We start from the raw sequence: 26,302 nt of genomic DNA, 5'->3' as shown, positions 1-26,302 counted from the left end.
TCTTTAGCTTATGTTTGTTTTGGGGGCTAGTCCCCTTCAGTTTTCTCTTCAACATATAAAAGTCATGCTCAATTGGGTTCAGATCAGGTGATTGACTTGGCCACTCAAGAATTTACCATTTTTTAGATTTGAAAAACTCATTTGGTACTTTAGCAGTATGCTTGGGATCATTGTCTTGCTGTAGAATGAACTGCCACCCAATGAGTTTTGAGGCATTTGTTTGAACTTGAGCAGATAGGATGTGTCTGTACACTTCAGAATTCATTATGCTACCACCATCAGCAGTTGTATCATCAATGAAGATAAGTGAGCCAGTACCTTCAGCTGGTACATGCCCAGGCCATAACACCCCCACCACCATGTTGAAGTGGTATGCATTTGATCTTGGGCAGTTCCTTCTCTCCTCCATACTTTGCTCTTGCCATCACTCTGATATAAGTTCATCTTCATCTCATCTGTCCACAAGACTTTTTTCCAGAACTATTGTTGCTCTTTTAAGTACTTCTTGGCAAACTGTAACCTGGCTATCCTATTTTTGCAGCTAACCAGTGGTTTGCACCTTGCAGTGTAGCCTCTGTATTTCTGTTCATGAAGTCTTCTGCGGATAGTGGTCATTGACAAATCCACACCTGACTGCTGAAGAGTGTTTCTGATCTGTCGGACAGGTGTTTGGGGATTTTTCTTTATTATAGAGAGAATTCTTCTGTCATCAGCTGTCTAGGTCTTCCTTGACCTGCCAGTCCCTTTGTGATTAGTGAGCTCACCAGTGCTCTCTTTCTTCTTAATGATGTTCCAAACAGTTGATTTTGGTAAGCCTAAGGTTTGGCTGATGTCTCTAACAGTTTTATTCTTGTTTCTCAGTCTCACAATGGCTTCTTTGACTTTCATTGGCGCAACTTTGGTCCTCATGTTGAAAAACAGCAATAAAAGTTTCCAAAGGTGATGGAAAGACTGGAGGGAAGACTCGGTGCTGAGAGCGCTCTTATACCTGCATTAAGGAGGCAATTAAACACACCTGAACAATTACAAATGCCTGTGAAGCCATGTGTCCTAAACATTATGGTGCATATGGGGGACTATATATAAACACAGCTGTAATTTCTACATGGTGAAACCAAAATGTATAAAAATGGCCTTTATTAAAATCTGACAATGTGCTTTTCAACCACATGATTTTTTCTATTACAAATCTCAAATAAATAAATGTCTTTGTCCCAAACATTTGGAGAGCACTGTATAGAAGTTAAATTTTGGTGAGCTTTAGTAAAATCAGAACATTTATTTACAACTCACCAGAAGGAATTGGGGGAAAATGTGGAAGCAAATTTGACGTGGAGAAACAAAACTTTGTGATTGTTAAAGAAAAACAGCATCGACATTATGTTCAGTGATATGTAATATGAATGTTCTTCTGTAAGGTGTAAATGCAAATGGTTTGTACCCTACCAAGGATATCCTCTTTAGAGATGCAACATTTGATGTCAGTTGGTAATTCTAAGTAGGGTGAATAAATCCAGAAGTATTTGGATTTTTTAGAAGCCTTGATAGAGGAAATTCTATAATGTCACTCTTATGGAAAAAAATATAGACAATAGACAATAGGTGCAGGAGGAGGCCATTCGGCCCTTCGAGCCAGCACTGCCATTCAATGTGATCATGGCTGATCATTCTCAATCAGTACCCCATTCCTGCCTTCTCCCCATACCCCCTGACTCCGCTATCCTTACGAGCTCTATCCAGCTCTAAGAGCTCATATACATTTCTATCCTGCACCAAATGGTATCAATGTGCTCTTCATTTCTTCTCAACTGTTCCTCTTTTTTCTATAGTTTCCCATGAACTGCAACATTTAAAAATCACCACCTCCCTCACTCACTTTCACTATTTTGCTTAGGGAGACAAAAGCCCTCAAATTTTCTTAACTCCAGCTGAATATTACACAATGTTCAATTCCATTTGCAACTCCTGTGCAAATGAAGCAGCTCATAAAGCAAGAGTCAGAGGCACACAAAATTGCAAATGTTAGAATCTGGTAGAGTATCTGGAGTATCTCCAGTATCTGGAGAAGGAATGGACAGATTATGTTTTAGGTCGGGACCTTTGTTCAGACAGATTGTAGTAGGGGAGAAAGCTGGTAAAAAGGAGTTGGGGAAGGACAAAACCTGGCAAGTGATAGGTGGATGCAGGTGAGAGGGGTTTGATTAACAGGTGCCAATGGTAGTAAATCTGGGTCCAAACATTGTCCAAGAGCAGGGAGTATTTACAAACATCTTTAACCTGCTCCGTTCTGAGATACCCACTTGCTTCAAGAAGACCAGAAAAGCAAGATCTCATGCCTTAATGATTACTGTCCAGTGGCTTTGACATCCACCATTATGAAGTGCTTCAAGTGGCTTGTTATGGCATACATTAACTCCAACCTACCAAGCAGCCTTGATCCACTGCATAACAGGGCTGAAGTTGATACCATCTTCCTGGTTCTACACTCATCCCTGGAACCCTTGGATAAGAAGGACATCTACATCAGATTCCTATTTATCGACTATAGCTCTGTTGTCAATATCATTATCGTAACCATGCTCATCTCCAAACCCATGGAACTCGGTGTCAGCAACTGGAACTGGAACCTATGAAACTGGATCGTCTACTTCCTGACCCACTGACCACAATCAGTGAGGATAGATGACAAATCATCCTCCATGATAATTCTCAACAGTGGTGCCAACAAGGATGCATTCTCAGAACCTACTATGCTCCTTATGCACTCACGATTGTGCAGCCAAATACCAATCGAACTCAATCTACAAGTTTGCAGATGACAGCACCGTAGCGGGCCGAATATCAAATAATGACGAGACTGAGTACAGAAAGCTGATTGAGAACCTTGTAATTTGGTGCCAAGACAACAACCTCCCCCTCAATGTCATCAAGTCAAAGGAAATAGTGATTGACTTCAAGTTCCTAAGAATTAATATCACCAACCATTAGTCCTGGACTAGCCACATCGAAGCCATGGCCAAGAAAGCACACCAATGCTTCTATTCCTTAGAAGGCTTAAGAAGTTTGGCATGTCTCCAACAACACTCAACACTTCTACAGATGTGCCGTAGAAAGTATCTTCTTGGGATGTATCATCCAAGACCACAAGAAATTGCAGAGATTGTGGCCATAGCGCAGACCATCATCCAAACCAGCCTCCCTTCTATTGATTCCATCTACATTTAATGCTGCCTCGGCAAGGCCATCAGGATAATCAAAGACCAGTCTGACCCCAGTTACTCCCTCTTTTCCCCTCACCCACCAGACAGGAAATACAAAATTTGAAAATGCATACCTCCAGATTCTGGAATAGTTTCTTGCGAGTGTTATCAGGCCACTGAACAGTTCTCGCATCAGTTAGAGTATGGTCCTGACCTCCCATCTATCTTATTGGCAACCTTTAAACTTTCATGTTATATCTTTGCCCTAAAAATTGTATCCTTTATCTGTGCACTATGGATGGCTTGATAGTATTCATATATAGTCTTCTTTGTTTGACTGGTTCGCTTGTAAAGCTTTTCATGGTATCTCTGTACACGTGACAATAATAATAAACTAAAAAAGGAACTCAGTCCCACCTTCTTAAAAACAATTAAACATGTGGGTTTTTTTTAAACTGGACTCAAATACAAATAAAAAGATAATTATACAGGCCAAGCGAGTCTCTCTGGTACCCATGAAGCATTATTCCACTCATTGAAGCACCTGACCCTTGCTAAGTCTAGCACTGTCCCCATCTTGCTTTCTTTATACCAGATATATTCCTTCTTTCCAACTAGCCCTTGATATGTCATCTATAACATGCTCCTAAAACAGGAAGGTCAGTGATATCTTCCATGTGCCAGATCCTGCATGTAATGTGTTTCATCTGACCACTGTGTGTAAGGCGCAACATTGCTGGGCATTGAGAAATGAAATATAAATCTTCAAGGTGCTCCTATAAAATTCAACTACACCTTTTTAAACTTTGTTCTGCAGCATTGTTGCCCAGTTTGTCCCATCAAACATTGCTTCTTAACATTCTCCCATTCACTGTGAATTTGTGTGCATGCGGACAAAATTCCACCATTAACCAGTAAAATTTTCTGCTTGTTTGCAAATAGGAATTTTATTAGGAGGATAGTACAGTACTTCTGTATTGTGACATTGTTAAGATTGGGACTGAAATCAAAGATAATTGACATAGGATGTAGAATGGGACAGGTTCTTGGGAGATCCTGATGGGGTTGGGGTGTTGGAAATGAGAATGTTGCTTCTCTAGCTTGGAAATGTGGCCTGTAGTTACAATATTGGTTTATTATTGTCACGTACCAAGATGCAGTGAAAAGCTTTAGTTTGCATGCTATCCAGTCAAATCAAAATATACTATACATATGTTTAATCAAGCCATAAATCAGTACAACAGGTAGTGCAGAAAGAAAATTACAATAATGCAGAATATAGTATTACAGCGTTGTAGTGTTACAGTTAGAGGAAAAACTCCAGTGCCCATAATGAGTAGGTTGGAAGATCCTAGCTTCTAGGAGGTTTGTTCAGTAGCCTGATAGCAACAGGAAAGAAGCTAATGCTGAATCTGGTGGTAGGTGGTTTCAAGCTTTTTTTCTTCTGCTTGTCAGGAGAGGAGAAGAGAGAAAAACTTGGTGAAAACAGTTCTGTTGGCTTCTATCAGAGATAGTACTGTAGATTGAGTCAATGGTGGCTTGCCTTTGTGATGGACTAGGCTGCATCACAATTCTGCAATTTCCCAAACCAACCTGTGATGCAATGTGAAAATATGCTTTCTATAGCATCTGCCATGGAACTGCTGCATCAGTAGGCAAACTGTAGTGGATTAAGGCTGGCCGGGAGGCTGGTATTACTGTGCACCATCAGTAGAAGTTGGTAAGAGATGTTGGAGACATGTTGAACGTCTAAAGTTTTCAGAGAAAATAGAGGCATTGGTGTGCTTTTGTTGTGATAGGTTGAATGTGGTTCATCCAGAACAAATTGTTGGTGATATTTGGGCCTTGGTGATATTTTGGAATTTGAAGCTCTTTACCATTTCTATTTCGGCACCATTGATGCTGATTGGAACATCTACTCTACCTCGCTTCCTAAAGTCAATAGGTATCACAAAATGCTGGAGTAACTCAGCAGTCAGGCAGCATCTCTGGAGAGAAGGAATGAGTGACGTTTTGGGTCGAGACCCTTCTTCAGACTGGATACCTTCGATTTGTACCAGCATCTGCAGTTATTTTCCTAAAGTCAATAATGGTGTTGTTGACATTGAGGAAGAGGTTGTTGCCTTGAGACCATATTACAAAACTATATTCTCCTTGTATTCAATCCCACTACATCTCATCATTGATCGAGATCCAGCCCACCACAGTGTCATCTGCAAACTTGTAAAATGGAATCAAAACAGAATTTGGCTGCACAGGTTTGAGTATGTAGGAAACATAGTAAGGGGCTGAGAACGCATTCCTTGTGTGAGAATTATTGTGGAGGATGTTTTGTCACCTATCCTCACTGATTATGATCCATGGGTCAGAAAGTCACGGTTCCAGCGATAGAAATGGGTGCTGACTCCCAAGTCCAGAAGTTTAGAGATGAGTTTGGTTGGGATTAGTCAGAAATAGGCATCTTACGAGGCTGCCCTTGTTATGGAGAGGAGTTCAAGGCGAGAGAGATGGCGTCTGCCGAGGACCTGCTATGACAGTAGGCAAACTGCACTGGATCAATGCTGGCTGGGAGGCTGGTGTTAATGTGTACCATCACCAGCCTCTTGAAGCACTTCACAATGGTGAATGTCAGAGCCACTGGACAATAATCATTAAGGCACACTACCTTGTTTTTCTTTGGCTGTATGATAGTGATCTTCTTAAAGTAGGTGGGGACCTTAAAATAGAGCACGTATAGGATAAATTTATCTGTGAGTACTCTTGCCGGTTATTCCAGCCAGGACCTGAGGAGGACATCTGGGGCAGTTGCTCTCTGCAGTTACACTCTCAGGAATGCTGATCTGACATCTGTCACAGCGACCATGAAAGCAGGTGTCCCCAAGGCTGTCGGGGCAGATTATGTCATTCCACCGACCTAGTCAAAGTAAGCATAGATGTCATAGCAAGACACCTCACATGCTCTCCGTCTTCTCAATAACTTCTGGTTTCCAGGCCCCCACTCCCTCATCTTTACCATGGATGTCCAGTCACTCTACACCTCCATCCCCCACAAGGATGGTTTTGAAGCCCTCCGTTTCTTCCCTGACCGTAGAACCAGCCAATCTCCATCTACTAACACTCTCCTCCGCCTAGCAGAGCTGGTTCTTTCCCTCAACAACTTCTCCTTTGACTCCTCCTACTTCCTCCAAACCCGAGGCGTAGCTATGGGCACTTACATGGGCCCAAGCTATGCCTGCCTCTTTGTCCGGTACGTCAAACAATCCCTATTCCAGACGTACACTGGCCCCATCCCTGAACTCTACCTCCGCTATATTGACGACTGCATTGGTGCTACCTCTTGTACCCATGCAGAACTCACTGACTTCATACATTTCACCACTAATTTCCATCCTGCTCTTAAATATACTTGGACCATCTCCGACATCTCCCTACCATTTCTGGATCTTACCATCTCCATCACAGGAGACAGACTAGTGACTGACATCTACTACAAACCCACTGACTCCCACAGCTATCTGGACTACAACTTCTTCCAACCCTGTCTCCTTCAAAAAGTCTATCCCCTACTCCCAATTCCTCCGTCAACGCCGCATCTGCGCCCAGGATGAGGTGTTTCACACGAGGGCATCAGAGATGTCCTCATTCTTTAGGAAACGGAGCTTCCCCTCTTCCATTATAGATGAGGCTCTCACTGGGGCCTCCTTTATATCCTGCAGCTCTGCTCTTACTCCCCCTCCCCCCATTCGTAACAAGGACAGAATCCCCCTTGTCCTCACCTTCCACGCCATCAGCCAGCGTATACAACAAATTATCCTCCAACATTTCCGTCACCTTCAATGGGATCCCACTACTGGCCACATCTTCCCTTCTCCTCCTCTTTCTGCTTTCCACAGAGACCGTTCCCTTGGTAACTCCCTGGTCCATTCGTCCCTTCCTACACAAACCAACCCCTCCCCAGGCACTTTCCCCTGCAACCGCAGGAGATGCAACACCTGGCACTTTACCTCCCTTTTCGACTCCATTCATAGACCCAAACAGTCTTTCCAGGTGAGACAGAGGTTCACCTGCACTTCCTCCAACCTCATCTATTGTATCCTCTGTTCCAGATGTCAACTTCTCTACATCGGCGAGACCAAACGCAGGCTTGGCGATCATTTCGCTCAGCACCTTCGCTCAGTCTGCCTTAACCAACCTGATCTCCCAGTGACTGAGCACTTCAACTCCCCCTCCAACTCCCAGTCTGACCTTTCTGTCATGGGCCTCCTCCACTGTCATAGTGAGGCCCACCTCAAATTGGAGGAACAACACCTCATATTTCGCTTGGGCAGCTTACAGCCCAGTGGTATGAACATTCAGTTCTCTAACTTTAGATAGTTCCTCTGTCCCTCTCTTCCACTCCCCCTTCCCAGTTCTCCCACTGTCTTCCTGTCTCCACCTATATCCATTATTTGTCCCGCCCCCCCTGATATCAGTCTGAAGAAGGGTCTCGACCTGAAACGTCACCCATTCCTTCTCTCCAGAAATGCTGTCTGACCTGCTGAGTTACTCCAGCATTTTGTGATACCTTCGATTTGTACCAGCATCTGCAGTTATTTTCCTACATAGATTGCATTGAACTCATTAGGCAGGGGCACACTGCCCATCTTCACTTGGTGGCTGATTATAGCATGTCAACCTTGCCACAATCTATGGGCGTCTATGTGGTCATCTCAGGACTTCAGCTTGGTTCAATATTCCCTCATGACATTTTGATGGCTTTGAGACTGTCAGAAATAGATTTATTGTACAGCTGAGACTGGAGGAGACCATTTAATACAATTTAAAACAGAAATGTAAACAAATAAGAATAATTTGAACAGTGAAGTAAATCAAATTGATGGGGGGATTGGAGCTCCGTAGTCTATAATACTACCATCTTTCTTTTCTATCCTAGATGCACATTAATTGATTCTAGCCAAGACATTTGTAATAAATTTGTAATGCATGTTTGTGATATGGGGTATCAAAATTCCCCTTTTCAAATTTTTTTCCAGTTACATGTGGAAATATGTTAATTGAGATGTCTGGAAGTTTCACCTCCCCAAATTTCCCATTGAACTATCCCAACAATGCTGACTGCAAGTGGATAATTAGATCAAAACACAAATACAAGGTATGTAAACACTCAACTGGAAAGGGGCCATCATAAGTAGCATTTCTTTAACCAAAAGAAGACCGAAAGAAATATTCACAGACATCTTTAAGTACATTTTCTTTCAATTTGTTTCCACTTTTCACAATGAGTCCCAACAGTACTAGAAAATCGAAAATTGTTACCTTTCCTCTCAACTAATTTTTCCAGACTGGATCCCTTATGGAAAGTAAAGGTCCAATTACATCAGGTATTCCCAAATGGGATCATATAGACCACCCATTGGAATGTGAAGGGGTTTTATTCATCTAATAATATAGGAAGAAGGGAAAAAATGATTGACCTTTGAAGGAGAATACATTTGGCTGCCTTTGCAGTTCTATATCGTTTCCAATAATTTTATCGAGCTGTATTGAGATCTGAAAAGAACAGGAAAAAGACAAATTATATCAATGAGATAGGACTCAATGGCAGCAATTCATTGGATCACTGGAGCAGCATAACATTATTGATCTGAAAACACAAGGGGCATTTAGAGAGAATGAATGAAAAGAAGGGTCATAAAAAATAGGAAGAGAGAGATAGTAAAATGGGAAATGATATATACTCAGAGAATGTAAGCAAGACAAGTATTTATATTCCACGTAACAAGCAAGTTTGTGACATCGCTGCATATGACTTGGTAAGATAAATAATTACATGTAATGAATATATTTAGCAACCTCTACTTTTCAGTGATCAAGTGAAATTTAAGCCATGAACCCAGCAAGAACCAACAATTATAATCTGCAGAGTTACTTACCATAATCCACACATTCCCTCTCCTGTTGATTTTAACCTTAAGGTTTCTCTAGGCACAGAGGTGTTTAATTAATATGGGGAGCCGCATACATTTATGCCAATTGATATATTCCCCTGTCAATGGGAAAATGTATGTGCTTGAACAACAATGCCATGACAGTTTTAGCAGTTTAAGAGCAAGGTTTGACTTGCATTTAAACACGCTTACCTGGCGACTGCAATGGTTCACCACCACCTTCTCAAAGGCAATTATGGATAGGCAATTAAATGCTGGCACAGCCGACAAAGCCCACATCCCTTCAATGAATTAAAACATGTGGTATGTCTACAACACAGGGTTTGTAAGCATGTTAAGCAGCATGCTAAAATCCACCAATTCTTTCTGCTCCTCCAGCAGAACATTGATTTCATCAACATTGCCACTAACTTGCACCCTGCCCTCAAATTCACTTTTTTTTCAGAATCAGAATAACCTTTATTGTCATCCAAAAAAACAAGTCTTTTGGACGAAATTCCGTTACCCACAGTCCAACAATAAGAGCAATAAAAAATGCAATAAACACACACAATCACAAACCAACACAAAACTAAAACAAATAAACATCCATCACAGTGAGTCTCCTCCAGTCACCTCCTCACTGTGATGGAAGGCCAGAATGTCTTTTCTCTTCCCCTGCCGCCTTCTCCCGCGGTCAGGCTGTGGAACTTTCCACGTCGGGGCTCCTGACATTGAAGCCCCCGCCGGGCGGAGAAAATCCCGCGGCCGGTTCCAGTGAAAGATTCGCAGCGGGCCGACCCAAGCCCCGCGATTCGGGGCGGGCGAAGAAGCTGCCGCTGCCGGAGCTCCCGATGTTGGCCCCCACCCAGGGCAGGGCCTGCGAGCTTCCGATATCCCCGCAGCCGAAGGCGAGTCGCAGCCGCACTCGCAGCACCACCACAGCCTCCGATGGCAGCCAGCTCCGCTGGTGGCGAGTACAGTCCGCGGGCTCTGCGTACCAGAGTCCCAGCTGGAGGTCGCCAGCTCCAGGTGTTTGGCTGATGGTAGGCTGCAGCGGGAACGGAGACACGACCCAGAAAACAAAGGTCGGGTCTCCGTTCGGAAGAGACAATTCACCCTGCCCTCAAATTCACTTGGACTATCTCTGGCATTTCTCTCCCCGTCCTCGATTTTTCTGTCTCCATCACAGGGGACAAACTATTGACCGATATCTACTATAAACCCACTGACTTCTATAATTAACTTGAATATGCTTCCTCCCCCTGCTCTTGCAAGAACACCACCCTTTACTCACAATTATGCGATCTCCACCCCAAATGTTCACAAGATGAGACTTTCCACTCTAGAACATCTGAGATGTCCTCTTTAGCGTCATAGAGTGATACAGTGTGGAATCAGGCCCTTTGGCCCAACTCACCCACACCGCCAGCAATGTCCCAGCTACACTAGTCCCACTTGCCTGAGCTGGGTCCATATCCCTCCAAACCTGTCCTATCCATATACCTGTCTAACTGTTTCTTAAACGATGGGATAGTCCCAGCCTCAACTCCCTCCTCTGGCAGCTTGTTCCATACACCCACCACCCTATGTGAAAAAGCTACCCCTCGGATTCCTATTACATCATTTCCCCTTCACCTTGAACCTATGTCCACAGGTCCTCGATTCCACTACTCTGGGCAAAAGACTCCGTGCATCTACCTGATCTATTCCTCTCATGATTGTGTATACCTCTATAAGATCTCCCCTCATCCTCCTGCGCTCCATAGAATAGAGACCCAGCCTACTCAACCTCTCCCAATAGCTCACATCCTCCAGTCCTGGCAACATCTGTAAATCTTTTCTGAACCCTTTCCAGCTTGACAATATCTTTTCTATAACATGGTGCCCAGAACTGAACACAATATTCTAAATGCGGTATTATACAACTGCAACATGACCTCACAACTTCTATGTGTAGAAAAAAAACTGCAGATGCTGGTTAAAATCGAAGATAGACACAAAATGCTGGAGTAACTCAGGGGGTCAGGCAGCATCTCGGGAGAGAAGGAATGGGTGACGTTTTGGGTCAAGATCCTTCTTCAGTCTGACGAAGGGTCTCGACCCGAAACGTCACCCATTTCTTCTCTCCCGAGATGCTGCCTGACCCGCTGAGTTACTCCAACATTTTGTGTCTACCTCTGACTGATGAAGGCCAATGTGCCAAAAGCCTTTTTGACCACCTTTTTATCTACCTGTGACTCGACCTTCAAGGAACCATGCACCTGTATTCCTAGATCCCTCTGCTCTACAACACTACCCAGAGGCCTACCATTTAGTGTGTAGGTCCTGCCCTTGTTCGACATTCCAAAATGCAAGACCTCACACTTTTCTGCATTAAATTCCGTCAACCATTCCTCCGCCCACCTGACCAATTGATCCAGATTTTGCTGCAATCTTTCGCAACCATCCTCACTATCTGCGAAACCACTAACTTTCTAATCTTGCCCTGTATGTTCTCATCCAAATCATTGATGTAGATGAAAAAAGAGTAATGAGCCCAATACCGAACACTGAGGCACACCACTAGCCACAGGCCTCCAGTCCGAGAAGGAACATTCTACCATCACCCTCTGCTTCCTTCCATGGACCCAATTTGCTATCTATTTGGCTATCTCTCCTTGGATCCCATGCGAACTAACCTTTCAGAGCAGTCTACCATGCGGAACCTTGTCAAACGTCTTACCGAAGTCCATGTACACAGCTCTACCCTCATCAACCTTTTTGGTCATGTCTTCAAACAAAAAATCAATCAGATTTGTGAGGCACCACCTTTCACATACAAAACCTTACTGACTATCCCTAATCAGCCCTTGCCCATCCAAATGCTTGAAGAACCTATCCCTCAGAATACTCTCCAGTAACTTACCAACTGCAGATGTTAAGGTCACTGGCCTATAGTTCCCAGCATTTTCCCTGCAGCCCTTCTTGAAAAGAGGCACAACATTTGCCACCCTCCAGTCTTCCGGCACCTCTCCTGTACTTAAGGACGACTAGTAAATTTCAACCAGGTCTCCCACAATTTCCACTCTAGTTTCCCGCAATGTCCTCGGATATATCTGATCTGTAGATTTGTCTACCTTCAAACGCAACAGTACTTTCAGTACTTCTTCGACGGTAACCCTGACTGCTCTCAAGACACTTCCAGTGACTGCTCCAATTTCCTCCATCATACTGTCTTTCTCCTTGGTAAATACAGAGGAGAAATACTCATTTAGTACCTTGCCCATCTCCTGTGGCTCCACATAGAGGTGACCGTTTTGATTCCTGAGGTCCCACTCGCTCTCTAATTACCCTTTTCCCCCTTATGTATTTATAAAATCTTGTCCTTAATGCTACACTCCAGAGCTATCTCCTTGTCCCTCTTTGCCCTTTTGATTTCCTTTTTTTGGTTTACTCCTTAGTTCTCGAAACTCCTCCAGGGATGCACTTGATCCCAGCTGCCTATACCTGTCCCATGCATCATTCTTGTTTTTGACTAACATCTCAATTTCCCACGTCAGCCAAGCTTCCTTACGTTTGCCTGCTTTGCCCTTCACTCTAACAAGGACATACACATCCTCAGCTTTCTTCAGTACACTTTTAAAAACATACCACTTGACCGATGTTCCTTTCCCCTCAAATAACCTGCTCCAATCAACTTGAGCTAGACTGCCTCTTATACCCTCAAAGTTGGCTTTACCCCAGTTGATCATGTTAAAACGTGGACCCTCTCCATCTCTATCCATAACTCTTAAACCTAATCGAACTGTGGTCACTGGTGCCAAAATGGTCCTCCACACACACTTCATTAACTTGTGCTAAAATTGAACCTGACAACATCATAATCAACCAATCAGATCAAAGCATTGTAGTTCTGTCATATCCCGTATTAAGTTGTTAATGGGAGGAAGAGATCAATGAACATCCTCATCCTTCCAGTCAGTGCGAAGAAAAATATGAAGTATTTGCAAAACACAAAAGTTCTCAGTAGATGATAAATCCTTTCTATAGTGTCAAATTTCACTAGAGCCAGCAAAATTGTTTAACTCTACTTGATATTAAGTGGCTAAAAATGCAGGATTCCACTATAATGTTGAAGATTAGTGCTTTAGAACTATTTAGACCACTAGCCAAATAAAACAGCACAATGCAATTAATCTGGATCATTGTCCAGGCATCCCCAAAAAGCACGAGTAACCAACCCAACAAATTACTACTGCAAAAACATCAGTGACAAAATTATTACGGGCTGCATACTGACCAAGAAGTTTCCCAATGTTATTAAATCTGTTTTTTTGCAAGAGCCACAGCATATACAGGTGTCATTACATCCTTGTTCCAAACAAGTATGTAACATTCCAGTAGTGAGAATTAACCCCCTGACATTGTCCAATTGCGAGACTGAGCTCCTGGACACAGTTAATGAGCTAAGGTGGGTTTCAGTTGGACAAGCTGAAAGCAGTTGCAGAAGAGTGGGCTTAAAATGGGCCAGACAGTTACTGAGGCCCCACAGTTAACGAGCTGAGCTTCAGGTGGACAAGCTGAAAGCAGTTAGTATCCTTCATTGACTGCTTCTTAGAGAGTGCATAAAAGGAAGGTAGCTATACAGAATGGTTCTATGGACTGAGATGTTTTGGTGTGAGAGGCTTTGATGTAGCAGGTGATGGTGGAATAAGTGACTTTATTCCCCTTTCCTTGATCTAGTGCAGTAAAGATGGCTCATGTATGTTCCTACAGGATATAGGAAGTCAAGGAGACTTCCAGTGTCCTTGAGGACTACACATGGGGAAGATGTGTCCAGCTACCGTTCATTACAGACTACATTAAGGAGCTGGAACAACAATGGCTGCCGTTATAGGATGACACAGTGGTGCAGCGATAGAGTTGCTGCCTTACAGCGCCTGAGAGGCGGTTTCAATCCCGACTACGGGTGCTGTCTGTACAGAATTTGGTCGTTCTTCCTGTGACTGCATGGGTTTTCTCTGAGATCTTCGGTTTCCTCCCACACTCCAAAGACGAACAGGTTTGTAGATTAATTGGCTTGGTATAAATATAAATTGTCCCTAGTGTGTGTAGGATAGTGTTAATGTGTGGGGATTGCTGGTCAGTGTGGATGGGCCGTAGAGTCTGTTTCCCTAAACTAAACTAAAGTTTGGATCACTTCAGGATTACCAGGGAGACTGAAGAGATCATAGACAGGAATCACAATGAGGTGGCCATGCCCAGGGTACAGGCAGAAAGTAGATGGATGACCACCAGGAAAGGGAGTAAACAGTGCACTGGAGTATAAGAGGCATATCTGTGGCTATTCCCCTTATCAACGGGTATGCCTCTTTGGCTACCATGGGGGGTTGGGAGAAGAGAGATGGCTGATCAGGGGAGAGCAGCAGTAGTCAGGTTTGTGGCATGGAGCCTGTATCTGAGGTGCTGTGGGGAAAGGTTGTCCCGCACAACAATAGTGATAGGAGATTAATTAGTTTAGCCAGTAAACAGGGAATTCTGTGGCAGCAAACAAGTCTCCAGGATGGTTGCCACCTTGGTGCTGGGGTCCAGGATGGCCCTGAGCGGCTGTTGAACATTCTCGAGGGGGAGCAGCTGGAGGTTGTGCATATTGGCACAAATGACATGGGTAGGAAAAGGGATGAGATCCTGCGAGTGAATATAGGAAGTTAAGCAGAAAATTAAAAAGATGGTAGCGATCTCCGGATTACTCGGAGTAGGAAGATGTGACAGATGAATGCGTGGCTCAAGTATTGGGACAAGGATTCCGATTTTTTTTAGACTGTTAGGATCTCATCTAGGGCAGAGGTGACGTACAAGAGGCACCTGAACTGGAGGGGGGACCAATTCCTTCTAGGGGAGTTTGCTTGTGCTACTCAGGAGGGCTTAAACAAGATAGGCAGAGTGGGGGTTGTGAGAACCAGAGTAGGTGGTCAGAAATTGAAAGGAGTGATGGGAGGAAGGAGGTTAGAACCAGTAAGTATCAAAGGAAAAACAGATAAGTGTTGAAATATGGTGTTGTTGATGGACAGAAAAGTGTATTTATTTCAATGTAAGTGGTACTGTGGGGAAAGTAAATTACCCTAGTACCTGGATGAGTGCTTGGAACTATGATGTAGTCTTTGCAGAAATGTGGTTGTGAGGGAAACAAGACTGGCGGCTCAATATTCTGGGGTTTTAGACATGACCGAAAGGGAGGTAAGTTGGAGGAGTTGTGCTACTAATCGGGGAGACTGTCATGGCTGCACTCGGAAGGGACCTATTGGAGGGTTTGTCCACTGAGGCAATATGGGTTGAGCTTTGAAATAAGAATGATCCAAGCATTCTGGTGAGATTGTACTTTAGTCACCCCAATAGCAAGCAGGCAATAGAAGAATAGATTTGTTGACCTATTACCAAAAGATTCCAAAGCAATAGGGATGTCTTAGTAAGCTTGCAGATTACATCAAAATTGTTGAGATGGCAGACAGTGAGGAAAGCTGTCGAAGTATAGAGCATAATATAGATCAGCAACAGAAATGGGCAGAAAAATGGCAGATAGAGATCAATCCGAGCAAGTGAGGTGTTGCACTTTGGGAGGTCAAATGGGGAAAATATACAATAAATGGCATGATGTTTAACAGCATTGATGTACATTGGGATCTTGGGCTCTAGATTATAACTACCTGAAAGTGGCAACACACCATGTGCTAAAAAAACCATAGGGTATGCTTGTTTTCATAGAATGGGACATTGAGTATAAGAGTCAGGATCTAGGGAACCAAGGTTCCCTTAGACCTTGCCTTTTGCCCACTAGTCTCTGCATCCCACACATCATCCTCTGACATTTCTGGCACCTGCAACAATCCCACTACCCGTCATGTCCTCCATTCTTTACCCCTTTCATCCTTCCGCAGGAACTACTCAACTCCTTGGTTCACTCATCCCTTCCCATCCAAATCACCCCTCCCTGTGTCCTTAAGCCTACAAATGCAGGAGATGCAACACCTATTTGCATCGCCATCCAGGGACCCTAATAGTCTTTCAAAGTGAGATAGAGGTTCACATGTACCTCCTCCAACCTAGTACTGGATCTGGTGCTCCCAATGTGGCTGCCTGTACAGTGGCGGGACCAAGCATAGACTTGGCAACTGCTTTGCCGATCACTTGCGTTCAGTCTATCCAGCCTGTGGGAACACCTCCTTGCTAACCATTTTAACCCCTTCCCATACTGACTTTTCTGTCCTGGATCTCCTCAATTGCCAGAGTGAGGCCACATACAAACTGGAGGAACAGCAGATCATATTCTGCTTGGCTATGAATGGTATGAACATTGAATTCTCCAATTTTAGGTAACTCCTACAAAAGGTCCTTCCCCGCTGAGTCCAGCACCTTCCCTCCCCTTCTCTTTCACCTATATTCCTTCCCCATGCTACTCAATTCGCACCTCGTCAGTCCTCAGACATCACAATGCTTGTCTCACAAATCCTTTTCTGTCACACCTTGTGTGTGTTCATCTGTCCTCTGTCCAACCATCTGCCTATTACCCTCCTCTTGCCTGTGTTCACCTATGACCTGCCATGTTTTATCCTGTCCCTCCACTTTCTTAGCTTTCTTTCCTCATCACTGCATTCAGACTGAAGAAGGGTTCTGATTGAAATTGTCACCTATCCCTGCTTTCCAGAGATTTTCCCTGACTTGCTGAGTTACCCCAGCATTGTCTTTCCTAGGTAGTCAACAACATAATTATCATCATATTGCCATTATCAATATCTTGGGTGTTACCAATGACTAAAACCTCACAAGACCAGATTCCAGAATGGGGTTATAAGTTTTATTTGAGACCAGGTTTTCTATAGTGAATCACTCTCCTCCTGAATCCCCAAACCCAATCCCATCTATAACTTGGAGTCAAGGTATGCCTGAACTTCCCTGGAAGATTGCTGCTTCAATAGCATTTGCAATCAATATCCAGCACCAAGAAATCCATTGGATTAGTTTCCCAGCACCAATATTCACTCATTCTGCCATCAGCACATTCTCGTTTCATTGTAACCCATGTCAAAAATGCCCTGCAAGAATTCATCAGGATTTTACCTAATTACTACCTAAAGGATGAGGGTGCACGGAAATGTAAGCTAAAATGTCTTTCATTTTTTTTATCACTGAAATTCTGATAGCATCATGGGGATGCCTTTGCCACATGAACTACAGAGATTCAGAAAGACAGCTAACGATCAATTTTTCATCATTGTGAAGAGCCCCAACCTGAAACTTCCCTTATCCATGTTCTCCAAGGATGCCTGACCCGCTGAGTTACTCCAGCACTTTGTGTCCTATTGTGAGCTTTTCATCAGCAATAGTTGTTGGCCTTGTCAATGACTGTGGCATCCCATTTATAATTTTTTTAATAATTATTTTGTATATTTGCAGAAAAGAGGTTCATGCTTCGATGAATTATGCCAAATCTCTAATATTTACTCCCAGTAAAGACTGTTGGCCTTGCTTACATGATTGCATTATTTTTTTTAATTTAGATCCTTTTGGAATTCTCTTCATTTGCGATAAAAGAATTAGCAGCTTGCATTGGTGATCGTGTGACAGTTTACGATGGTGCAACTGCACTTGCAAAAACCCTTGTAAGACCATCTTGTGGTGCAGAAAATCCAGCTGCTCTGTCATCATTCAATGAGTTACTTATTACATTCAGCTCAACCAGAAGATTACCTGCACCTGGTTTCACTGCTAATTATAAATTCGGTAATATTCTTAAAGTGCATATAATTGTGTTCTCAATTCAAATTGTAGTTGTGTATCTTTATAGATGGTAATCTTATTTTATACTATATTCTTCTAGTTGTGTGTGGGTATATGAAGTCTCTCAGAAAAGGAACCTTTACAGCCATATCCAGCCCCTATAGGAACACGCACTGCTTTTGGGTCCTGCTCGCCAGAATGAAGTACCAGGTCTGAAATTAATTTACTGAAACATTTGATTTTCAAAGAGCTCTTTTGCTAAGTATGGCCATGGAGTAGGGTAATTTTACTTTAGAGCAGATTTCAGAAGGAACTGTTTTCAGCAAATTGATTTTCCATATACGGTGACAGGAGTATACATTTCACTTGTTGAACCAAAAGAGAATTAACAAAGCCACAAATTAACAAAACCGCCTTCTAGGTGTCGAGTGTAATTATGCCTAAATTGAATGTTTGCTTAAAGCTGCCCCTCAGTTACTGTAGAATCCATCAACTAAAGATGGCAGCAAAAGAAATGGGTAAATTCTGTACATTAATCGGCATTCTCAATTTTAACTGCCTACTGACCTGATTTTTTTTAAATAGACAAATTTGATGCTTTCTGACAAACGGAACACTTGTATCTCACACTGGGAAAAATTACAATTATTTTAAACATGTTCAATTCCTGTAAATTATTTGTTTTCATGATAGGATTGGACCTGAATATGTGCACTATGTCAGTAAGCACTGTCAATAATGCTAATACCGTCATCATGTTATCACATGAACAAACTGTTTGAATCAGAATTAATTATATAATATTACATTTTAAACTTTTTTAGGAATAGCATTTGCCATTAAATAAAATGGTGGCGCTGCGCAGCAGCTGCGGCTCACCTGCAGTCCGTTTGTCTTTTGTGATTTTTGTTGTTTTTTGTATTAATTGTAGTGTTTAAATGTGATGTAGTGTTTTTTTGTGGTTGTGTACTATGTGTGGGGGAACTGAAAAATTGTCTCTTCCGAACGGAGACCCGACTTTTTTTTCTGGGTCGTGTCTCCGTTCCGGTTGTGGAATACCATCAGCCAAACACCTGAAGCTGGCAGCCTCCACCTGGGACCACCTGGGCTCTGGTTCGCAGATGACTGTACTCACCAACAGCGGAGCTGGCTGCCTTCGGAGGCTGTGGTGGCGCTGCGAGTGCAGCTACAACTCGCCTTCGGAGGCTTCGGCCGCGGGCCGCGTGGATATCAGAAGCTCGCAGGCCCCTGGGTGGGGGCTGACATCGGGAGCTCCGGCAGCATCTTCGCCCGCCCCGAATCGGACCTTTCACCGTCCGGCGCGGCCTAGAACTGGCCGTGGGATTTTCTCCGCCCGGCGGGGGCTTCAATGTCGTGGGCCCCGACCGTCCCGACGTGGCAAGTTCCACAGCCTGACTGCGGGAGAAGACGGCAGGGGAAGAGAAAGGACATTCTGGCCTTCCATCACAGTGAGAAGGTGACTGGAGGAGACTCACTGTGATGGATGTTTCTTTTTGTTTTGTTTTGTGTTGGTTTGTGATTGTGTGTGTTATTGTATATTTTTATTGCTCTTATTGTTAGACTGTGGGTAATGGAATTTCGTCCAAAAGACTTGTTTTTTTGGATGACAATAAAGGTTATTCTGATTCTGAACATTTAGAAGGTCACAATCATTTTATTCTGGACTCATGAAACTATGTAATAAAAATTGTAACTTGTGTACTTTATGGAGTAATGTATATAATATAAATTATAATCTCTCATGAGACTATAATATACTGTTACAGATGTAGCACATTATAGTCTACATCTGTAATGTGCAAAGATGTAAAAAAAATGCATGCAATTGCTACATTTATACATATTATACATATTTGATAAATTGCACTTTATGCTATGCAGAAATATAAATGCCCTGCTTTCACCATAAATATATAGAATATATTTACAATAAGTCAATGATGATGCAAGAATGGGTGTAGTGGCTCTTTCTCAATTATTGGCCATGGAATGAGAATGACTTGAGTCCCAAGAAACTTTTCAGACAGTGATCCAGAAATACAGTTACAAAATTAGAAAGGTCATAAATGATTGAAGTAGAATTATGCCATTTGGCGCATCAAGTCTACCTTGCCATTCAATCATGCCTGATCTATCTCTCCTAACTCCATTCTCCTCCCTTAGCCCCATAACCTCTCCCACCTGTACTAATCAAGAATCTATCTATCTCTGCCTTAAAAATATCCACTGACTTGGCCTACACAACCTTCTGTGGCAAAGAATTCCACAGATTCACCACCCTCTGACTAAAGACATTTCTCTTCGTCTCCTTCCTAAAGGAATGTACTTTAATTCTGAGGCTATCACCTCTAATCCTAGACTCTCCCACTAGTGGAAACATCCTCTTCACATCCACTCTATCCAAACTATTCACTATTCTGTATGTTTCAATGAGCTCCGCCCTTATTCTTCTAAACCCCAGCGAGTACAGGCCCAATGCCAACAAACGCTCATCATCGGTTAATCTACTAATTCCTGGTATCATTCTTGTAAACCTCTGGACCCTCTGCAGAGCCAGCACATCCTTCCTCAAATATGGTGCCCAAAATTGCTCACAATATTCCAAATGCGGCCTTGCCAGCATCTTATAGAGCCTCGGCATTACATTCCTGTTTTTGTATACAAGCCCTCTTGAAATAAATGCTAGTATTGAGATGGCTTTCTGGAAGCCTGGAAGAACTCTGTCTATTAAGCAACATCAATGGAACGAGAAACCAATGAATGTTTTGGGTTGAAGATCAATTATGACCATTGACAAAGAGAAAAAGCAAGTTAAGAGTAAATAACAAGGTAGCAAAGTGCAATAAAAGGAGTATCTGTAATGTGAAATGGTGTGCAGCCAATAAATGAAACTCCTTTGTGAAATGTATTGCTAATATTATGATGTCTGGCTAATGTTGTATAGTGTGCCCTACTGGGATCTGCTAAGCAGACCAGAATATAAACTGAAAATAAAAAGAGGGAGAGAATGGCAGTGCAAATGAGGAGTTCTGATTCAAGCAGAAAGACCGAGTAAGTTATTTGATGTTGGACAATTCAATATTGATTCCTACGGGCTGCAATGTGCCCAGACTGAAGGTGAGGTGTCATTCCTAGGGATTGCATTGAGCCTTGTTGCAGCTGTGCAGGAAGTCAGAGAGGATTCAGACTGAGAGTGGGATGGTGCATTAAAATGCCAGGCAACTGGTCACTCAAGGTCACTTCTGTGTTTAATTTCTCCAAAGCAAAGGAGGCCACAGCATGAACATTGAATACAGTGGACTAGATTGGCAGATGTACAAGTAAAACCCCATGACTCAATATTTTTAAGGCAGTGCACGATGCGTCTCGATAACTAAGTGAATGAAAGATTACTGCGGATAGAGAGGAATATGGACTGAGTTTACAATCCAATCAGCCATGATCTTATTAAATTGTAGAACAGGTTTGGGGACTGAGTTGCCTACTTCTTCTCTTATCTTAATTCATTGGTTTATATTTTCCAAGTGGGACCTGTGTGGGACCTGTGTGTAGCAGGGTGTCAATGATTTGGATGAGGGCTCAAGTATCCAAGTGTACTGATGACACAAAAAGTGGAAGCACAGTGAATTGGGAGAAAATGCCAAAAGGCTTCAGGGGAATAGAGAGAGGCCACATAAATGCCTCTCTGGATCCACAGTCCCAAAATAAGAAGTTGGTCATTCAGGACAGAGATGAGAAGAAAGTGCTTCACCCAGACAATAATCTTTGTAATTCAAAGAGGGCTACAGAGGCTTAGTAACTGAGTATATTTAAACCAGACATCAATAAATTTTCAACTAATACGGGAATCAAAGGAAATTAGATTAGTGCAAGAAAGTGGAACTCAAGTGAAAGCTAAACCATGATCCTGTTTAATGAAACAGGCTGGCAAATGGCCTATTTTTGATTTTCTTTGTTCTTAAGTTTGCAGTTTCAACACGTTCATAAGTCATTTATACTAATATTAAAAAGAAGTTAGAAGTTTAATATGTTCATGAGTTTTGTAAGTTTCCTGAAACTCTTCATAAAAGCAGTGGATGAACACAGTGGCATTGTGGATGGGGCTGAAGAATCTGACAATAAGTAATGGAATCTTGGAATCTCAGCTACTTTCGTGAGTGACACTGTGAAAGCATTGTTCACAGAATTGTTTGGTGCAAACATCAGCTATAAACTTGTAAATATTGCAGCTAAGTTTTGTAAACATTGCACTTTAATTTCCAGGTTTTAAAGATGATGATGTATTTAATAGATGCTCCTTCTGATCCCTTACTTTGGAACTCAGACCACCACAGAGTTGATAAGTCATGTGCTTTGCCTTTGCCTCACAAACTTGCAGTTGCATTGGAAGGGTGGGATCAATGGATAGTTTTGCAGCAGCCACAGAGCTACAAATGCCACAAGGTGCATTGATGAAGCAAGAGCTCTCCTGGCATTTCTGAGGACTAATGTCCGAGGTGGTTGATGTTTTGTCAGTTGGTTGTAGGTATTTGTAACACTGTCTATTGGTCATGCTCCTTCAGTCACCACTTCCTTCAATTCTTTTGGTCCAGAACCCTGAGGTTCTGTTTGCAATATCAGCAATACTGAAGTAGTGAGGAGCAGGCATATTTTATTTATTAGTCCCTTCTGCAACACACGTTAATGTTTTCTTCTATCAGCATCCATACTTCCAGGTGCCAAAACCTTGAGAATCTTTTCTCAAAACCACCCTAATGATGTAACAGAATAACATCACCATGAATGGCCATGGGATATATTACTGCAGAGTGTATTAGCTGTTGAGGGCGTGCAGCATAGGTTTACTAGGTTAATTCCCGGAATGGCAGGACTGTCATATGTTGAAAGACTGGAGCGACTCGGCTTGTATACACTGGAATTTAGAAGGATGAGAGGGGATCTTATCGAAACGTATAAGATTATTAAGGGGTTCGACACATTAGAGGCAGGAAACATGTTCCCAATGTTGGGGGAGTTCAGAACAAGGGGCCACAGTTTAAGAATAAGGGGTAGGCCATTTAGAACGGAGATGAGGAAAAACTTTTTCAGTCAGAGAGTTGTGAATCTGTGGAATTCTCTGCCTCAGAAGGCAATGGAGGCCAATTCTCTGAATGCATTCAAGAGAGAGCTAGATAGAGCTCTTAAGGATAGCGGAGTCAGAGGTATGGGAAGAAGGCAGGAACGGGGTACTGATTAAGAATGATCAGCCATGATCACATTGAATGGCGGTGCTGGCTCGAAGGGCCGAATGGCCTACTCCTGCACCAATTGTCTATTGTCTATTGTTGTTAACAATCAGGGTAGAAAATGCAGGCTTGTCATTTTTAATTAATTGACCAATGCCTTTGTAATTCCAGTGTTTACAATGATTATTTTTCAGCATTTCATATCTGCTCCATGATATTAACATAAGGAATTATTAACTAACCTGTAACATCTGTCAATATTCATTCCACTCTCCCAATATATTAACACAACATAGCTTAAATCTTACTTGAACTTGTCATATTGTGCTTATCTTTAAGTAAAATCTTGGTTAAAAATTGGCATTTTCTCTTTGCATTTTTAATTGAACAGTACACCTTGAAAATTCAAGAACTGAATATTCAAAAGACAAAAAAATGTGAAAATTATCTAATCATTCATGACCCTGCACAAAATCCTCCACGTCGTACAACAAAATACTGTGAACAATCGCCACATGCAATAAATATCACCACCTCTGGGCGTGCAATTGTGATGGAATTTCATCAAGTTCAGTCTCGATATAAATATGGATTTAGGGTTTCTTACAGGAGTTTCTTCAGTAAGTATTTGAAAGAAAGGCATATTGAGATGATTGTTGTTACAGAAATGAATTTGAGTATTTTTCCATCCTTTCATGCAAGTTTTTTTCATTACTTATCTCCATTAAATGTTTTCTATCACCTTTAAATGTGTTTTACTTTACAAATCTACAAATTCAGATACCAGGAATCCTTTGATACCAAGCAGGTCATTCTCAAATAGGTTTGACAGTGAGTGTCTACCATTAAATCAGCTCTGTTCCACAGTTCAAAACGAATCATGGTTCAAAACGAATAGTTTGTATTCCTCTTCCTAATTCAGACCATCTACAGCAGAAATCACCTCAGCTTTTAGTTTGGCCATAATTGTAAGCAATTCTCCAATCCTAAAATTATGAGAGGAATGTCATTGTATGGACAGAACACATTCTTTGGATGTGTGTCGAGCTCCATTCATTTTACCTCAGACAGGAAGACCTTTTTTAATTATCAAGCTCTTTAATTGGGATTTACACACCAGTCACCTTTGTATATTGCCTGGAGAAGTTTGAATTAGATCCCCGCTCTTCTACCTGACTTTTTCCACTGGCATTTTCATAATTACATCAAAGATGCAAGAGTCTTAAACCTCTAGCAATTTATCTTTTTTTTGTCTATTTATTTTTATCTTTAACTATGATTATTTTACATAATTTGTACGTTTATGTTTATTTATTTTCCTTGCATAACTTAAGTTGTATACCTTCTGAATGGTATTGTGGGTGGGGGGATATCTATCAGTTCAAATGTGTTCATGTATTGAGTTGTCAAAGCTGTATTAACAAAAATTCAGAAATAAACTTTGTTAAAAAAAGAAAGATGCAGGAATGTCCATGGCCTTCAGCTCACTGATATTTGAACAAAACTACCTGCTTGGACGCAGCAAAGCTGTATCTTCTGGGAAAAACAGCTTTTCAGGTTCATTTTAAATCTATCTTGATACTCATTTGCTCGTGGAGGCAGAGGACATGGGTAAGAGACGTAGAGTTATTCGGCATGGAAACAGGCCCTTTGGCCCAACTTGTTCTTGCCAACCAAGATGTATTTGAGCTAGTCCTATTTGCCTGTATTTGGCCCATATCCCTCTAAACCTTTCCGATCCAAGTACGTGTCCTGAGCTTCCTCTGCCATATACCCAACACCCTGCATGAAAAAGTTGCCCCTTGTGTCCCTATTAACTCTTTCCCTTGTATCTGTGCCCCCTAGTTTTAGACTCCCCTACTCTGTGGTCATCTACCTTATCTCTATCCTTTATGATTTTACATATATCTAAAATTGTCCCTCAACCTTCTATGCTCCAGGAAATAATATCCCGGCCTATTCAGTCTCTCCTTATAATTCAAGCCTTCCAATCCCTGGTCCCGCTTGATTCTTTTCTGTACTATTTCCAGCTAATGACATCCTTCCTATATTTTCACCAAAAATTGCTGGAATTTTAGTAAAGTAACATGTCGTGGAATTTCTGGATGAACTAAAATGAGTAAAAGCAAGGTACATGAAAGATAAGATAAAATGTAGCTTTAAAATCAATTAATATTGTGGGATTGAATTCATCTTGGAATGGGAGAAATTGCAGAGGCCCTGGCCATATGACCTCTGACCCTCTGGATTCCAGGGTAGTGCATAAAGGCAGGAAAATTGTAAAGGTTTTCTTGTTCAAAAAATGGTGTAGAGATAAACCCAGCAATATAAAACAATCAGTTTAATTATGATTGTGGGGAAAGTACTAGAGTTGTTTATCAGACTGCTGGATTTCCTCAAGGATTGGTACTAGATCCATAACTTTCTTTAGCTATTTACTCATTGGACATAGATCTACATGGCACAATTTTAAAATTTGCAGAACGTATAAAACTTGGAGGTGTAGTGAACTGCAGAAGATAATAATAGACTTCAGGAAGTGTGGACTGGCTGGTGGAATGGATGGGAAGATGGCAGATGGATTTTAGTGTCAGTGAAGTGTTATATTTGGTAATAGAAATAAGAGCACAACTTTTAACAAGGTATAAAAGCAATGGAATGTATATGTCTAGTTCAGAATGTGAAAATGTGATTTAGAGGTGGAGGGCACAGGAGCAAGCATGTCAAGATGAAACTAAATACTCTTTCAGCTATAAGGGCAATATTCTGTCCTAATCTTGATGCCAAATTTTAGAAAAGAAGTGAGGACTGCGGTGTATGGACAAAGATTTACAAAAATGATCCCATTGATGAGGGACTTTAGTTATGTGCACAGAATGGAAGAACTGGGGTTGTTCTTGGAACAGCAGAGATTGGAAGAGACCTGATAGAAGAATTTTAAAAGGGTATAGAAAGACTGGTCCCATTGGCAAAACAGTCATGAACTGTGGAATGCACAATGAAGCAAATTGGCAAAAGAACCGAAAGTGATGACAATGAATACCTGTACATAGCAGATGGTCAAGATCCAGGAGGCACTGAAGTTAGTCGCAATGAGGGCAGATTTAATTGTTCCATTCAGATACTGCAAGTATCTTACCGTTTATTACTTCATATATGTGTATACTGTTCA

The 26,302-nt window shown here is 42.1% G+C and overlaps 1 protein-coding gene across 1 annotated transcript in view; it reads left to right on the top strand.

The window, feature by feature from the left end:
- Positions 1 to 23,928, top strand: part of LOC144602464 (astacin-like metalloendopeptidase) — a 77,078-nt gene extending 53,150 nt beyond the window's left edge. The window contains 5 exon segments of the mRNA XM_078415610.1: positions 8,234 to 8,352; positions 17,665 to 17,887; positions 17,985 to 18,094; positions 23,522 to 23,803; positions 23,806 to 23,928. Coding sequence (XP_078271736.1) covers positions 8,234 to 8,352; positions 17,665 to 17,887; positions 17,985 to 18,094; positions 23,522 to 23,803; positions 23,806 to 23,928 — 857 coding nt within the window.
- The last annotated feature ends 2,374 nt before the right edge of the window (positions 23,929 to 26,302 follow it).

Source organism: Rhinoraja longicauda, chromosome 18 (genome assembly GCF_053455715.1).
Source record: "Rhinoraja longicauda isolate Sanriku21f chromosome 18, sRhiLon1.1, whole genome shotgun sequence".
NCBI lineage: Eukaryota > Metazoa > Chordata > Chondrichthyes > Rajiformes > Arhynchobatidae > Rhinoraja > Rhinoraja longicauda.
This window is presented reverse-complemented; position numbering and strand designations above follow the sequence as displayed.